The sequence below is a fragment of the Setaria viridis genome, chromosome 6 (genome assembly GCF_005286985.2).
Source record: "Setaria viridis chromosome 6, Setaria_viridis_v4.0, whole genome shotgun sequence".
NCBI lineage: Eukaryota > Viridiplantae > Streptophyta > Magnoliopsida > Poales > Poaceae > Setaria > Setaria viridis.
This window is the reverse complement of record NC_048268.2, coordinates 2,223,014-2,240,597: the sequence shown is the minus strand read 5'-3', so window position 1 is coordinate 2,240,597 and position 17,584 is coordinate 2,223,014. Positions and strand designations below refer to the sequence as shown.

Below are 17,584 nucleotides of genomic sequence, written 5' to 3'. Positions count from 1 at the left end.
GGAACAGTTCATTTACGCGCCGTGTTTCTTCACGCACAAATCTACGATTGGTTGATATATACTCCCTCCAATCCAAGTTGTAGGTTATTCCAATCTTATTGGAGAGTCAAATTATTTTTTGTTTGACAAAAAATATAGAGAAGATTACAAAAATTTGTGGCACCAAATAGATATACTATGGAAATATATTTAATAAAAAAATCCAATAGTACTTATTGGGTATCATAAATGTTAGTACTTTATTGTATAAATTCGGTCAGACTTGAGATGCTTTGACTCTTCAAAAATAACCTATAATTTAGAACGGAGGGAGTATGTACCAATTAGAAAAGGTTGGTTGAATCAGGGGCAGAAGCTCCTTTTTTTCTCTCTCTCTAAAGAGCAGGCACTTCCGACTTGAGCCAAAAGGTGAAGAGACCCAAGAAATTCTTTGAATTGTCAGAAAAACTGAAAAAGAGGGTTTACTATAATTGTTTCTGGAAGGGTCATATTGTAAGTACAACATTAAATAGGATACTTTAAGATGGCCTTTTTAGATGGTATCCAATAGTTGCCCCTAGAGTTGCACATCCAACATAACCCTTTTTTTTCTCTTCTTTAAAATGCCACCATATTTTATTGTGACATTTAGCCGCACAATTGTTGATACAATTCTGCAAGCCTGAGATATTAGTGTTCCTGACTGTAAAAGGTTACAGTACAGAATACTCAAAGAATTTAATTTTCTGTTTGGGGTTGCATCTGAAATTCTGAATACATTCCTAAGAACATCATAAACCTTTACACTGGGGGGGGGGAGAGAGAGAAACAACGGAGTGAGATGAAGAAAACTCATTCTTTTGCCTGCAGCCTCACTCATCAGTCATAGTCACACAGAATCAACTACAGTCTACAATCATGAAAAATATCGGTCTTGTTTAGTTGCCAAAGTTTGAAGGTGCTAAATTACTGTTACAGCACTGTAGTACACTGTAGCGTTTCGTTTGTATTTGTGAATTATTATTCAAACATTGACTAATTAGGCTCAAAAGATTCGTCTCGCAAAGTACAACAAAACTGTACAATTAATTTTTAATTTCGTCTACATTTAGTACTCCATGCATGTACCGCAAGTTTGATGTGATGGGAAATCTTCTTTTTGCATAGTGCCAAAGTTGGGAGTTGGGGGTGAACTAAACAAGGCGAAGAAAACTCAGGTCAAATTCTGTCACCAGATTTATTCAGTAAACATTGCTCCTCAGCAGAGGACATCTGGAGCTTTTTTAGTCAATGTACGTTCTGAATTTCACTCAGCCCTTTCCATTCAACCAAGGAACACATTTACACTCATACCTACACTGAAATGTAGATGCACAATCGGAAAACGCATCACAAGTTCTGCCACAATCTTTCCTGCAGAATACAGGCCAAACTAAAAAACTCACTGACACAGTGGGACGGCAAAAAGCTGCCCAACTCACTGACTTCACCAACACAAATGCACTGTCGCACCAACTTACCCTCATCAGCTGGTGCTTTCCTCAGTTTCCTGGTCTTATCTGCTTTACTGGTCTCTTCTTAGCTTCAGTTTGTGCCTTGCGCTTTGCCTGAGAACCTGTACCTCTATTGACATCACAAGTGCAGGCAGTGTGATGGACAAAAACCTTCTTGTTTGTTACGATATTCACGCGGAAGAGCTCTGCCAATATGTCGACCATTTTATTATGCTTACAGCATGTGATCTCCACTTTCTTCAGGTTAGTGGACACAAACAAACTTGCCCTTTTATCGAAGTCCACTCTGCTCTTGTTGGCCTAATGCAAAACAATGAAATTGTTTTATGGATTGATGATGTACTTAAAAATTCTCAACAAATAAATTCATTGGCGTTGTGAATTTATACTCACCATGTCGAGGTGAACAAAAAGGTTCTCCAAGTTTGGTGAGCTCTGAAGTACGCGTGCTAATATATCAAAGTCAGGAGTTATACACCATTCACCAAGGGATAGAGTCTTCAGGTTTTTGAAGTCAGGACACAATTTTGATTCCCTCATGAGCAACACCTGCACATTGTACACAAAAGTGCATCCTCCAGAATTAAATCACCAATCTAAACAACCAGAATTATATTTAATTGTCGTATTGATTCATTCCCATGCATGACCTTAACTGTTAACAATTATTAATAAAAATCATTTCACACTGTGTTGCAAAGCATATAGGAAAAGATGATTAAGCTGTACCTCTCCTGAATGAGCTGATAGGGCCATTTTTCTAACATTAGAGAGGCTGCAAAGCATACCGTATCCCCCAAACATTCCTCCACAATCACCATTATACTCCTCTGCAATCTCATCATAGCGCACAGTACAGCCATCGACCTCATCACCAGGTCCAGAACCATGATTCTCGTCAGAGTCTTCAGCACCAGCATGTGCAAAAGTGTTATCATTAAGGTAAGATTCATCATCATTGTCATCACCAGATTTCTCAATGCCAACATCGATGTTATCATCCGACTCCTCAGCACCAGAATGAGCACCATCAATACCAGATTCATCTTCTTCATTCGGATCAGATTCATTATCACTGTTAACATCAGAGTCTTCAGCCCCAGAATGTTCAAAAAATTCACCATTATCATCAGAGTCCTCAGCCCCAGAATATTCAAAAAAGTGATTGGATTCATTATCAAAAAATTCACCATTATCATCAGAGTCCTCAGCCCTAGAATGTGCAAAAAAGTCACCATCATGATCAGATTCATCTTTGTGATCGTCCGCCCATGTCCACCAACTATCACTAGGTATGCAGGAGTCATCGAGTGCAATAATTGCTGTGACTAGAAATTTCATGTTCCAGAAGCAAGGAACTTGTTGAAATGGTCTGGTGCAGCGCAAAGAGAGAAGGTTCGGAACATTAACCCATGACCCAATAGCGAATTTGCAGTCGATCATAGTCAAACACCTCAATGAGGTTGATTGAATCTTTTTGCCAACCACCGAACAATCAATAAGCTCTAGCTCTTCCAAAGAAGTGCACCTGGAATAGAGCTGTTCGAGGGTGGTGTCATCCAGCTTGACACATGAGAGCTTCAAGATCTTAAGGTTGCAAGAACTGAGGTCGGAGCACTCAGTGTACTTATGCGGTGCCTGTAGGTAGATATTGTACTTATGCGGTGCCTGTAGGTAGATATTGGATGCCGCTAGCAATCCCAAGTTCTGGATCCAGGGAACATGCCAAAAATTTCTGCTGAACTGCAGGGCAACAAGGTTCGGAGCATGAACGGAGAGGCCTTTACGGATTTGGCACCTGATCATGGTCAAACACTTGAGCATGGTGGACCGGATCTCCGGAGCCTCCAGTATTTGACAATCCTTGAGCTCTAGTTCTTCCAAGCAAGTGCACCTAGAGCAGAGCTGCGTGAGGGTGGTGCCATCCAGCCGGATATGGATAAGCTTCAAGATCTTGAGGCGGATTGTGACGGTATCGCTGTCGCGAGCGATGAAGTTCATGCACTCCGGCGACGGGTACTTGTTGTGATGCTTCCCGGAGAGCTCGATTTCCACGGCGCCGCGCCTGACGGCGTGGGCGACCCAGATGTTGGCGCCGCCGTGGACCGTCTCGTGGCTCCAGCAGAGGCGGAGCGACTCCAGAGGCACCAGCGGCCGACGCCGTAGCAGCAGGGTCTTGACGAACACGCTGAACTTCACCTCGCGCCTCTCGAGCCGGGCGGCGGGGAGGACGCCGCGGCCGGCGCAGAGGCACGGCTGGCGGATGTCGAGGTGGCCCGCGGAGGCCCACAGCTTGCGCCACCGCGTGGATAGCACGCACGTGCGCACCGCCTCCCACGCCTTGAGGTGCGCCATGACCCGGAAGAGGGTCTCGTCCCGGAGGCCGCTGAGGCGATCGACGCCACGGCCACCGCCTCCGGGCGCCCCCTGCGCCGCTGCATCCTTCGGGGGCATTTCGTCGAACGGGTTACCTGCGCGGAACACGGGGACCGGCGTGAACACCTTAGAATCAAGAACAGGAAATCCTGCGGCGCGCACCAGAAACCAAGGAAGGGGAACAAGCCGTGGCATTTTTCGATTCCGTGGAAACAGATTCAACTCCAAGAACAAGAAGAATATGCCGCAAGAAAATTTCGCACGGATCAACAATCGAGCGGAGGAAAGAAGAACTGACCAAGAGGTTGACGGGCAGTCGGATTGGTCGACGAGCGAGTTCTTGGCTTCTTGCTGCCTCGGTGCCAGAAGCAAGCAACTGAAGCGGTCGGCTTTGGCTCTCGTTTCCGTTGGGGTCTTGGCCTTTGGGGAAGGAATTTGTTTTATTTTTATATTTTTTTTCCGATTTTGCAGAAATAAATAGTCGAACCAAAGACCCACCAAACGGCGGAAGGCACTTATCGCCTGTTCAAACGGCGGTTAGGGTCCTTATCAACGAGGTTCGAATGACGGGAGGTTCGAGGAAGCTTCGCCATTTGAACCGGCAGCAAGGGTGCCCTGCCAGTTTAAATGGTGAAAGGCATCCCTTACCGTCGGATTAACCGGCGGGGTCGCCATTATATAAACGGCGCGCGCCATTATATAAACGGCGCGCGCCATGCTCCTCCAAACCAGACCGAGCGCCTAAGCGCAGATCAACCGAGCGAGCCGGAGCGAGCTAGAAAGGGAGGAAGGGAGGAAGAGGAGAAGGAAGGAAGGAAGGAGGGAGGGGAGGGAGGGTCAGGTATTTTTTTTAAATCTCGTAGTTTAGGTAATGTAGATAGTACAGTGGATAGATGTAGTGCATTATAGATTTAGTAGTTAGTTTAGTGGATCTAAGACTTAGAAAAATCTAGTGGATCTTAGACATAGGAAAATGTAGTTTAGTTAGTATACTAGATTTAGTTTAGGTATTTAGTTGTGCCTGTGGTACAGTACAGGGTCCTGGTACGGCGGATGAACGGGTGGTTGAGAGGATGTACCAGCCTGGTGCGTAGGAGCTGGAGAGGATGAATGGGGGTAGGCAGCCCGTGGTGGAAGCACGACATCCCTGTGATCACCACGGCAGCTGACGGCCCTCAGGAACCTACTGCAGGTGCCCAAGGCTCGCCTGTACAACGTCTTGTGCTGCTGTATAGACAGCTGCTGGAAGTGGTCGACGCTGTACCTCAGCTCAGTGGCAACCTCTGCAATAACGTCGTACTTTTGGAAAGAGGATAGGGTTCCAGTTAGCCACACCACATGATGTAGTTTGAGTAACAAATGATGCAGAAGCTTACCGCAACGTCGAAGTTGACGTCCCTCGAGCGAGGGTACGTCTATGTGATAGGCGCGGTCTCCATCGGTGGCTGACTCGGAACGTACGTGACCCGCGTCCTGGTCCTCGGCAAGAACCACCGAAGGTACGCTGCAAAATCTACCCCTTCTAAACTATATATAACCTCCCAAGATCATAGAACACTTGGAAATATAAACTATTCGACATGCCTGCCAACATTCACAAAATGAGTAGTCCAAATTACTCTCAATAACTTAAATCAGTTAACTACAACAACACCTTCATTTCAATAAACGGTGGAATCATTTGATTCTATCATGCACACTAAGAACTATTTAATACTAAACCAACCTTACAAACTAAATTTATCATAGGCATCTACCCGAGATAATATACGCGACAAGTACAAAGGTTCTCACTAAATCTAATAATTCCAAGTAGCTCTATAAAAACTACATTGTCAATATCTAAACAAAATGTAACCCTAGCAATGCAAATAATATTCATATAAATTTAATCTACATAAAACAACAAACTAAATTTACTGTGAACTAAATACCTAAGCTAAATCTACTATACTAACTAAGCTACATTTTCCTATGTCTAAGATCTGCTAGATTTTTCTAAGTCTCAGATCCACTAAACTAACTACTAGATCTATGCGCATCTATCCACTACAGTATCTACATTATCTAAACTACGAGATTTAAAAACATACCTGAAATGAAGGACGACCAAAGAACTGTTCCCACCTCCTCCTCCTTCCCTCCCTCCCTCCCCCCCCCTCCCCTCCTTCCTTCCTTCTTCTCTCCCTCCCTCCCTTTCTAGCTCGCTCTGGCTCGCTCGGTCAATCTGTGCCTAGGCACTCGATCTGGTCTGGAGGGGCGCGACACGCGTCGTTTATATAATGGGGGACCCTGTTGATTCATCCAGCGGTAAGGGATGCCTTCCGCCGTTTGAACTGGCGGGGCACCCTTACCGCCGGTTCAAATGGCGAAGCTTCCTCGAATCCCCCGCCATTCGAACCCGTGAGCGGCCCGCCGGAGGGGGGGCGGTAAGTCCCTTGCCGCCAGGTGAAACGGCGATAAGGACCCTAACCGTCGTTTGAACAGGCGATAAGTGTCTTCCGCCGTTTGGTGTGGCGGCATAAGTTTATATTTGCAAATTTTTGGTTCGACTATTTATTTTGCAAAATCGGAAAAAAAATATAAAAAATTCTGGATCGAGCCACACACACGTTCGTCATTTTCATTCACGTGTAATAAAAAAACCAGAATGCTGTTGCTCTTAAAAAAACAGAATGCTAGGAAAGAGTGAACGGGCCAAAGTAGGAATCATCTGGCAGGTTCAACTAGGCCCGTGAATCATTTTAGATTTTAATTGTAATTATTTGTTTTTTTGGTCAAAATTAAGACGTTAAAATTGATCGAGTTTGATAATTTTGCGATAGATGTTGAAGCATTTTGGGGAAATGATTCAAAAATTAGTTTTAGCAATAATGTATGTAAACAATAAAACTTTATTCACTTCTGTTGATTTGGTTCACTCTAGTATTGCAAGCGGCGATTCAGAAATTTTAATGGCAAATAACCAGTATAAACAAAAATGAATTTTGTACCGCCTATTTATAACAAAGAACCTCAACTATTTGCAGACATATATATGTCGGATAAGGACTTAAGACTAAAGTTAAAAGCCCCGTTGAAGTCACTTAGAGTTAAAGCTGGCCAAACGGCCCGCCATGGCACGAGCTTGGTAAGAGCATGGTGAGGCCGCGAGGGAGGGAGGGGTGGGAGTGGGAGTGGAGCAGTGGCGGAGGGGAGGGGGGCTCCAAGCGCGACGAGAGAGAGAGAGAGCACGGTGCGGAGAGGATGATAGAGGCAAGCGGTGGTGGTGGTGAGGCGGCGGAAGGACGGGGTGGCGAGCTAGCAGGGCTTGGCTTTCCTTTCTATATGGCACAAAGGGTTAGGGGCTCTTAACGGGCCAGCTCTTCAAACCGGACCGTGTTTGTGTCGCCCGGCATAATGATGGGTAGCGGCAAGGGCCAGGCTTGGGCCGAGCTAAAAAACCGCGCTGCATGCCGGGCTAGCAGGCTCCGGTCCTATCTGGACATTTATAATCAGAGTTGGAAACAATTCCTCAAATACCAAACCACGTCAAAATTTAAGAGAAGTTTGATGCGTTTGCCACATCCTAACTAATTTGCATAGTATATAGCCAACCTAACTTGTGAACTGTCTCCTTCTGTTGCCGCTCTCAAAAATATTCCAAATACAGTCGCAATCCGCCTCCAATATCATCCAGCACGACACCGGTGTCAGCTCTACTGATCAACAACAGCATGGCACAGTGATTCCTCACTGATCTGCAGAAGGTCTCGTCGGTGTCAGCTGACACCGAGAGAGCGAGAGCAGCTTGGTTTAATAGAGCTAGTCGGCAAGTCTGATTTCTTCTCAAGACTGAAGCAAACGCCACTGTAGACTCAACCAGTACGTGTGGTCCGAGTCCCACTTTGACCCTTTCGCCCCATGGCCCGTTCTCCTGTTTCCTACCTAGCCCAGCTCCTCTCTTCATCTGACTCAGGGCCTGTAGATACAGGTTCATAAACTTTAGTGCCTGTCACATCGGATGTTTGATACTAATTAGGAGTATTAAATATAGTCTAATTATAAAACTAATTACACAGATGGAGTCTAATTCGCGAGATGAATCTGTTAAGCCTAATTAGTCCATGATTTGACAATGTGGTGCTACAGTAACCATTTACTAATGATGGATTAATTAGGCCTAATAGATTCGTCTCGCGAATTAGTATAGGGGTTCTGCAGTTAGTTTTATAATTAGCACATGTTTAGTCCTCCTAATTAGCGTCCGAACATCCGATGTGACCCCTCCTAAAGTTTAGTACCCCGCATCCAAACACCCCTCAGACAAATAAAGAACTTGGATCGATTTTATTCTGGGAGAGGGGAGTTTCTGTCTTGTCGTAGAACAAAACTACGAGGTTGTCTTATCGTAACGCTTCCTATAACCTGATGGACACCGTTGACTGTTATGAGGTCGTCTTGTCGACCGGAGAGATATGAAGCGGTGCAAAAACATGTGGACCACATGCCAAACTATAATGATCGATCCATAGTTTGACGATGCCTACTGCTGCAGCCGACAAGTCGAAAGATGCGGTCTAACCTTTAGCCACGTACTATAATAACGTGTTGACATCTTGATCAGCGTCGTCCTGAGTGCATCTCTGATCGATCAGCTTCGTACGCACCCCTTCGAAAGCTCTGACTAACCAACGTCATTAACCAATGAGGATGGCAGCAGCTCAAGGCGTACATGGCATCCATCGTACGGTGGAACCAGACTCACAATTAAGACCATGTCTTGGCCGGAGCAGGCAGGCCCACAGCCACCAAGGCTCCAACCAGAGTCGCACCCCTTCCAAAGCTCTGACTAACCAACGTCATTAATGAGGACTGCATGCAGCCGCTGAAGGCATGCATGGCATCCATCGTCGTGGAAACTTTACAACGTCTGCCTTTGACCTCAGCTCTGCGAGTGGCTTGCTTTGCGAGATGAAAAGGACTTTGCGAGGGACCAGGATAACGAGCGTTCAGAGAGAGTGCGCGACCCTGTCCCGTGACGCCAAGAAATTAAAAGTGCAGCAAAAGAAAAGTTGCATGTATGTGAAAAGGAGGACAACATTTTCTCACCCATGTACGCATGTCGCTTTCAAATGATACTAGCGATGATGTTATCGATAGAAAAGTAGATGCATTTTTTTAATAGATAATTACTTTCTCATTAAGCATCTATTTTCAAATCCGTTTATACCATTATATTTCTGGCAACAAGATCTTTAGATCCATATTCACTATATTTTGAAACTGTTTTAGGTGGCTGTCAATTTATACTAGTGCATAATAGCTAGTTATATACAAACTATGCAACAACTTATGTGTGAACCTTAATGTACAACTAAGAAATAACTTTTTAGATACATTGTAACATCTTATGTGTAGGCAATGTATCAAACTTATACAGAGATAGCAACTTGTGTGAAGCAATATGACAACTTAGGTAGTATGCTTGATATCAACTTATGTAAAGATAAATGTGCTTGCTAAAAGTTTTACAACTTCTTGCTAAGAGTTTTACACATAAGTTGCTACATACTTAGTACATAAATAATTACACTACATTCAATATAAATTGCTAGTACACAAAAAGGTACTCTAAAATATATGCATTATAGGTCTTGTTTTTGTAGATCTCATCACAAGAAATGCAGTGGTGAAAATGAAATTGAAAATGGATACTTCATTAGAAAGTTATCGTATTTTTTTAAAGTGAAATAAAAAGAAAAAAGTATGGGCTGTAGCAGCCCATAGGTCGTGCGCAGGTCCCGCGTTTATGCGCTGGCGTGATCCCAGGCACAACAGCTTTTTCCTTAGCGAGGTCATACTTTTTGAAATGTCTCTTTTAAGCTGCTGTTGGGTCAAAAAACTTCCTAGGTACTGATCTGATAGCTGACAGTATTTTACAAGGTGTATGTTGGGCTTGGTTGCCAACGATTTGGTGGTTCCGGCTAATGGAACGGTCCAATTCAAGAAAAAAGTTTGTTTTAATTTCTTCTCAAAGACTAACAAATGCCACCTTGGAGTTGGAGTTTGAATTTATAAACACTTACCTTTTCGGAAAGGAGGTTTCTATTTATTACCGTATAATATTCTTTATTATATAAATGGTTTAACAAAATCTGGAAAAGTTTCCAACGCTACAACATCCTTCTTTTTTTTAAAAAAAACAGTACACTCGCAGGCGCTCACATACACGCACGCACACTCACCCTTATGGATAAACGTATATCCTCAAGATTGACAAAGTCATCACTGGCACCTCGCTGTCAACGGTCATGTCACCTACCACTAAATAAAAGAATAGCGCCGGTTAAATTCTAAAATAAATTCAGAAAAATACAAACACCAATTGTGAATCGAGGATTCAAACCTGGGTAGAACTCTAACAGCTGAGCTACGCTCAATTCGTAATGCTACGATATTTTGTTACAACATACTCTCTCCATTTGAAAATGTAAAGCGCACTTTGTTTCAATAGAACAAAATTTTCACCAACAGTTACTCCATCAAACATTTATGCGACAAAGGTACACCCATAAGAAAATTGTTTTTTTAATACAAATGTAATAACACCAATTGAGCTTATTTTTAATACAAATGTAATGACACCAATTATGCATCGATGGATTAATTAATTATTAGCCAATCGTTTATCCTAACGAAACAAAATATAAGTCTTATAATTTCGAAAGGACGGAGTAGCTAGGGCTAAATAATGAGCAACTTCGTTCCTATCCCTTCCAATCTTGCTTTATGTCGACATCCTCCTGTGTGACCATTATATAATTTAGTTTTGCCACAAGCTTCCAAGCTATCAGCTCTAGAGTGATGTCATGCCGACTAGTACGTTCTTGCAGCATTATTGGCCAGCCCGATCCCACATAACAGGCACATACAGGCTTTACAAAAACAACACGGCAAGATGTTAGCGAAAGTATGGATGACACCAATAATTCCACATTTATCTTGAGCCGCCCCTATACTATATCTATACAGCATTTATAAAGAGCTCTTTACAGTACTGTTCGAAATAACTCGTATGCAACGATCCGACGGTTGAGATTAATTGTATACTACTAAAACCTTAAGCTGTAGTATATGTAGTATGCATGAGTAGTATGAGTAGTATAGGCATATGATTGAAAATATATAAAATAGCATTGTTGGGAGATCGACGGGCGTCGTGACGTGCGGGCGGTGGCGGCGGACAAGCGCTATCAAATCGATAGGCGCCGCATGCTGGCGGTGGCAGCGGCTCGAAAAAAAATAACTGAATAATATATGTTGTGCTAATTATAATTGTACCCATACCAAAAAATAGCATATACTCTATACTACCATTGGTAGTATTGTGCACAGTAAAAGAGCTCATAAAAAATACCAAAGTAATGCATGACTATATATAGCTTTCTTGTCGTCTACTTCTATATACTGGCTTTGAAAGAGTCTTTCTTTCTAAAATATATACCCTATCAGCCCAGCGTTTGGTTTGACGGAAGCACGGCAGGAGCAACGTCACGTCCATCCTACTCAAAGCACGGATGATCACCATCTTTCACGGTCGCCTAGAAACCGCCAGGGTGGTAAATTTTCGTACCATTTCTAGTTTTCTAATTGTGTAGTCCTTGTATATTACTATTCATTTTAACTTTTTTTAATATATAATTTTTACTATATACTTAGATATGTATTATGTCTAGATACGTAATAAATGCTACGTAAAAAAACGTCGTACACGCTAGTCGGTGATGGTAGAAATTAAACAATAACCTGTCGGCATGGTGAGCCCAGGCAGAGTGAGAGCAGCCATGACGTGCTTCCAGTCTTCCAGATAACAATACTCAGTAATGGCCAAGAGTAGCAGGTAATGGGCCCGGTCAGAAATAAAAGAGGTAGGTTTGCCCCGGCCCACCTCTCGCCAAGATATAAGCACCCCCTGTCTGAGAGGAAACAAACACCTCCGAACAACTGAGCTCTTTCTCCTCTCCGTCCTTCAATTCGTCCTCCTCGCTAGCTCCATCGTCTCCAGGAAGAAAGAAAAGAAGAGATCGTTGGTTGGTTAGTTGAGCGACCTTAAAGCAAGCAGGATGTTGGAAGCAGTAGAGCAGCGCTCCACACTGCTCTGGGAGCGGCTGCGGCGAGCGTCGGAGACGAAGGAGCTGCTGGCAGCAGAAGCTGGTTCATGGCAAGCAGAGCACGGTGAGGGCAGTGATGACGACCTTGGAGGAGCAAGGGAGCCTCCGGTGAGCCGGTGGCGATGGCTCAAGGCCGTGTCCATGGTGGCGTTCGGTGGCCGGCCGGCATACAAGCCGGTAGCAGTACGTCCCTTCACCTTAGCTTTAACTTGCACATCTTTTGTATCGGGTTGCCTTCTCCATCATCTGTCCACTGATTTTCCTTTAAAGCCTTTCAGCATGTTTCTTCCAAACTTTTATATTCTAATTCGATCAACTCAGCCAAAGTAATCGCAAAATGATGGAAATCCCACAAGGCCACAAACATTTTATCCGTGTTGGTAAACTGGACAAAGTTCAGTATCATGCGGCCCACAAAATTTACTAACCAGCGGAGCCCGTGTTCATAAATTTTTGTTCCATCTGGTGTAGACATTTGTTCTTGAGATTGTACAACTTTTCTGTTCTAGACATATACAAATTTAACTTTTTGTTGAAAGACATTTGTTCGTGTTGAACAGTTCTTTGTCAAGCAGAGTGTACAAACATTTTGTTTTACGAGTTTGTGATTTGTTTCAAGCATACAAACCTTTTTGTTCCTCAAATTTGTAATTTGGATACCCTTAAACAATTTTTTTTTGTCCCAGTTCAATAATTCTTGCGAAACGGGTTAGGTGTACTTGTAAAGGAACAGTGTGGGCAGCAGGAGATTTCCTACCTACCGATTGGACAGCAGTTGGTCCCCAGTAGAATTGGAATAGGTCCAGGGAGTTGAATGAGTCAACTCTTGTAATATGGTTGGAAGGGTGGCGTATATGATAAGGAAAATCCAAAATTTGGTGGTATTTACCTACATCTAATGTACAACAGATTTGACTCATAATTTATCTAAATCATTTTTTGGAAACTTAGCATCATATCATTGTGATACTAGAGTAGTTTAACCATAATCATATTAAATTCATCAAAATCATCGAACTTTTGATGTGATTTGGTTCTTAAAAATTAATTTTAAAATTTTAGCAGGTACATTCTATACATAAATTTTAACAGTGGTCGATCATTTTTTATGGAAACTTAGTAACATCATTGTGACAGTGGAGTAGTTTTAATCATAATCATATTGAGTTCATCAAAATCATCGAACTTTTGATGTGATTTAGTTGTTAAAATTAATTTTAAAATTGAGCAGGTTCATTCTATACATAAATTTTAACAATGATCGAACACCTTGCTCCATGCCACCTGAATTAGCAGAAAAGGTTAGACAAAAGAATGCTGAGAAAAAAGTTGCATTTAAATGTTACAGCATCTGGGATATATGCTTTGTGAGCGTTGGTAAGGCAAGTGTGCATACATGTATACGTACGCATCTGAAACTTTGTTTTGATTGCAGCAAATAGTGCCTCTTAGTGATCAGCCGCCAAAGTCTGGAAGTGATCACAATAATTTACTGGAGGCAGCTGATACAGATCTTGGGGCGGACCGTCCACAACCGAGAGTCACTGCTCATCAGGTTAGTTTTGTGTCCTGCCATTTCTTGATCAAGCATATAGCCTGTGTAGTTCTGATTTTTCTATTTGTGTTTCCATTTTTCTTTGCAAACCTTAAACCTGTATATTCAATAGGGAAGATTATCCACTTAGACACACCACCTCACACGCACGCCTCATTCAAATATCATCAAGTTAAGTGCGTCTTCCATTAAACAACTGTAACTAAAACTGATGAAAGTTCTACAAATTATTGGTATTAGAATAAAAGAATTTCTAGCGTGGAGTGGGGGGGAAAATACCTGATTGTGACCTAGACAGCGCCCTAAATTTTAAGTCATAACTGGTAGAGCCATATCTTTGTGCCTTCTGCTCACACATTGTTTAGCTTTTTGTAATGTGGCCTCTAAGAAAATTGCCATTAATTAATCATAGAAAAAGGAAAACATATATCCATCTAATGGGTTTTATATCATTTTAAATATTCATCAATGTAAGGGTATGTAGTAATCATAATCCACCACAGAACTGGATTATAATATTTGATATCGAAATGAATGCATTTGTTCAATTATTCTAATTATGTCTTTTAGTTTTGGATTCCATGCTAGATTGAAAAGAAGTGATACACTGGTTTAGGCCTAAAATTATGTTTATAAATTTGTTGACCAATGTTGTTCAATTGCAGCAATGCAGTTAGGCCTAAAAATCTATGAACTGGTTAATACTACAAATTAGATAAAGCTTTATAGAAAGGGCATGCACGGCGAATCCAAAGTTTAGCAACAAGTTGACTATAGTTGTTGTTGTGTGGGAATTTCATGATTGGAGAGGGACTACTACTTATGACTTATCACATACAGTTATGATTACAATGAAACTTTTCTTGCATGGAACGACTTAATGGACATTATATATCATAAGAAATGTGCATTTAACTAAACATTTGATGTGCCTTTTCATTGTAGGCACAGGCTCGGTTATCTCCGAGAGACGTTGCCAAGATTAGAAGCAATAATCCAGTCCCTCAGGTTGTAATGCCGGTTCCATCGAACCTTCCACCATCAACAGAAACAGTTCAGGTTGGTTTCCTGACCTTGGACGCTCTTAACTTCCTTATCCAGTGGCTGAAATACATCACAGGCCTAGCTACTTTTGTCTTGTCTCCACATGCTTTATTCGCAAATTTTTATTCAGATTCCTCAGCTAACCTTTATTATCCTCTAGAAGAAGCAGATAGTTCGCTATTCGCCAATTTGAGGCTGTGGTGTAGTGTATGATATCAAGTTTTCACTGATATCGTAAAATTGCAGCAATGCAGTTAGGCCAAAAATCTATGAACAGCTGATTAATACTGCAAATTAAGCAAAGCTTTCTAGAAAGAGCATGCACGGCGAATCCAAAGTTTAGCAACTAGTTGACCATAGTCTCTGTTATGTGGTAACTTCATGATTGGAGTGAGATTTATCACATACAGTTATGATTACAAAAAATGACACTTTTCTTGCATGGAACGACTTAATGGACATGATCTTAAGAAATGTACTTACATTTAACTATACATTTGATGCGCCATTTCATTGCAGGTACCGTCTTTTCTAACTCCACGACACGGTGTCAAGTTTGGAAACAATAATTCTGTCCCTGAGGTTGTAGTGGATGTTCCATCAAACCTTCCACGATCAACAGAAACAGCTCAGGTTGGTTTCTTCTTGACCTTCCACATTCTTAACTTCTTTATCCTGTGGTTGGAATGCATCACACGGCTACCTCTTATCCGTGTGCTTTATTTATTCGCATATTTTTAAGGAAAAAGTCTAATTTACTACCCATGTATAGTCTAAGTCCAAATAACCCCCTAAAGTAACGAAAGGTTTACTTAACCCCCTGAGTTTGTTAAACCGGGTTACACTTCACCTTTATCTCATATCTAAAGTAACGAAAGGCTTAACCCCCTGAGTTTCTTTTTTATCTCATATCTTCACCTTTATTCGCTACCTATAGGAACAGGTGCTTCTTTCAGTTGCAAAACACCCAATAAAAGAGGTAGAGAAGAACAGAAAAGCTGCAGCTTGATCGCAGCACAAAACACCTGTGTCAAAAACTTGTCTTCGCCCCGTTCCAGTGCTTGCGCCGGCGATCTTCATCCCGGGCGCACTGACATGGCCTTGCCACAATAGTTTGTAGGATCCCCAGCATCGTCACCAGGTTGTAGCGTTCCTAGTGTCTCCAACGACACAGATGCAGCCAAGCTATGAAAAACAGAGACAAATCAGACAACTTTTTAGTAAAGGAAAATTTCATCGAACACCTACCGAGCATGGAGTGAAGGAATCATACACACCAAATGCCCGCTATCTACCGCGAGATAGGTGTTCACCATTGAAGGGGCTTCTTATCAGCGCTGCGCACTGAGGTACAACCAGCTGCAGCACGGAGGCGAGATGGAGCTTATCTGCCAAGCAGCAGGTGGCGGCGGGGCACGACCAGATGCCGTACGTACGGGAGCATGGCTGGGTGCTGCGCGCGCGGGGGCACGGCTGCCGAGAGCATAGGCGCTGCGCGTCGTAGGGCAGGCCAGGCCAGGTGCCGCTCATGGGCGCGGCCGTGCGGGCTGCTGGGAGCAAGGCGCTGCGCCGGCGGCGGCAAATCTTGGCAGAGCGACGGAGAATGAAGGACACCGGCTAACTGTTGGCATTTGGATTAGAGCAGAGAGGGGGAGTTCTGGACTAAACTTTGTTATGCCACGTAGACCATCGACGTGTTAAGCCTACTCAGCAAAATGGGTATAAAAACCGGCCAACGACTCAGCGAGGCTGGTTTTAGATGTGAGACAAAGGTGAAGTTTAACCCGGTTTAGCAAACTTAGGGCCGGGTTAAGTAAACCTTTCGTTACTTTTTACTATTTGGACTTAGACTATACACGAGGTAGTAAATTGGACTTTTTACTATTTTTAATCGTATTCGGCAGCTAACCTTCGTTACCCTCTACAATAAGCAGGTAGCTGATCAGATGAAAAAGAAGCAGCAGGAGCGTTGCCTCAAATACTCACAGAAGGCCCTTGCGTTCGCCGTCTGCACATTCATTGGATACGCCAGTGCTGCAAAGGCAAGTAGGAAAAGTTCTGAGGATAGTGAACCAAGCAATATCAACATAACTTTCAAACTCGCCATGATACCCTTCTTCATTGCCCTCTGCGCGGACCTCTTTTCGTTGAAGACGAAGGCAAAGTATGGCCGTGCCTTTGTCTTCCTATCATCATTCCATCTGGTGCTGATGGTATACCTCGTATTCATCTCATTCGACACGAGATATGCCTACACCATGATCTTCCTGCCTCTAGTGGCTGTTTCCTCCCTTCTTCAACAAAAGCTATGGCCTGGGCAGCAACAAGGCACCGATGAAAAAGCTAATAAAAACCTAGACAGCATCTTTGAGTTGTCCTCTCTTATCCTCAACTGGAGCACCTTTATCTCCGCGCTCATGGTCATATTCAGGGAATTAAAGCCTAACGAAAAATATGAAGATATAGCACACGGTGCTGTAGGGCTCTTCTTCTTCCTCACTATCGTTCTAGGGCTCTATCTAATGCTAGTCACAACAGTGAGAATTCCGGAACTGGTACGTGTGAGGTACCTCGATGTCCTGCTTATCTGCCTGCTCGTCGGCACTATCATCTCCGCCTTGATCTCGTTTCTACATTTGTAAGCAACAAATTCTGGTGATGCTCTTTATTTCTATTATTGTTCAATCTCAACTATTGATCTAATTATATTTCATGTTTTCATTTGTAGTACTTGAAGACGGAGCGGAAGTCCTATATGCAGGGTGTCTTGGAAACAAATTGCACTTGGTGTGCATAAATTGTGTACTATAGTCACGAACAATTTGTTGGTGGCCTGCTGCTGCATATTGATGTGTTGCACCTCTCACTCACATGCTACGGAAAGAAATAGGCAAAATAGCCCCATCGGTCATCCAGATCGTTTTTGTCCCTGAACCGTCAAAAGAGCTGATTTGGTCCCTAAA

General features: G+C 42.9%; 2 protein-coding genes and 1 long non-coding RNA gene across 3 annotated transcripts; 1 reads left to right on the top strand and 2 right to left on the bottom strand.

Annotated features, from left to right (window-relative positions):
• Positions 1-1,192: 1,192 nt before the first annotated feature.
• On the bottom strand, positions 1,193-4,161 carry LOC117859653 (uncharacterized). Its single transcript, XM_034742815.1, has 3 exons — positions 2,223-4,161; positions 1,887-2,042; positions 1,193-1,793 (listed from the first exon to the last, which is right to left on the bottom strand). The coding sequence occupies exons 1-3, from the start codon at positions 4,062-4,064 to the stop codon at positions 1,521-1,523; spliced, it is 2,271 nt and encodes a 756-aa protein (XP_034598706.1). The 5' UTR covers positions 4,065-4,161; the 3' UTR covers positions 1,193-1,520.
• A 7,665-nt stretch (positions 4,162-11,826) lies between these two features.
• LOC117861152 (uncharacterized) lies at positions 11,827-17,584 on the top strand. The gene is made up of 6 exons (XM_034744658.2): positions 11,827-12,205; positions 13,458-13,577; positions 14,523-14,636; positions 15,141-15,254; positions 16,556-17,259; positions 17,350-17,584. Exons 1-6 carry the CDS (start codon positions 11,975-11,977, stop codon positions 17,354-17,356), a joined length of 1,290 nt encoding a protein of 429 aa, XP_034600549.1. The 5' UTR covers positions 11,827-11,974; the 3' UTR covers positions 17,357-17,584.
• On the bottom strand, positions 15,482-16,535 carry LOC117861153 (uncharacterized). The gene is made up of 2 exons (XR_011898454.1): positions 15,935-16,535; positions 15,482-15,806 (listed from the first exon to the last, which is right to left on the bottom strand). It is a non-coding gene; the product is annotated as an uncharacterized lncRNA (long non-coding RNA).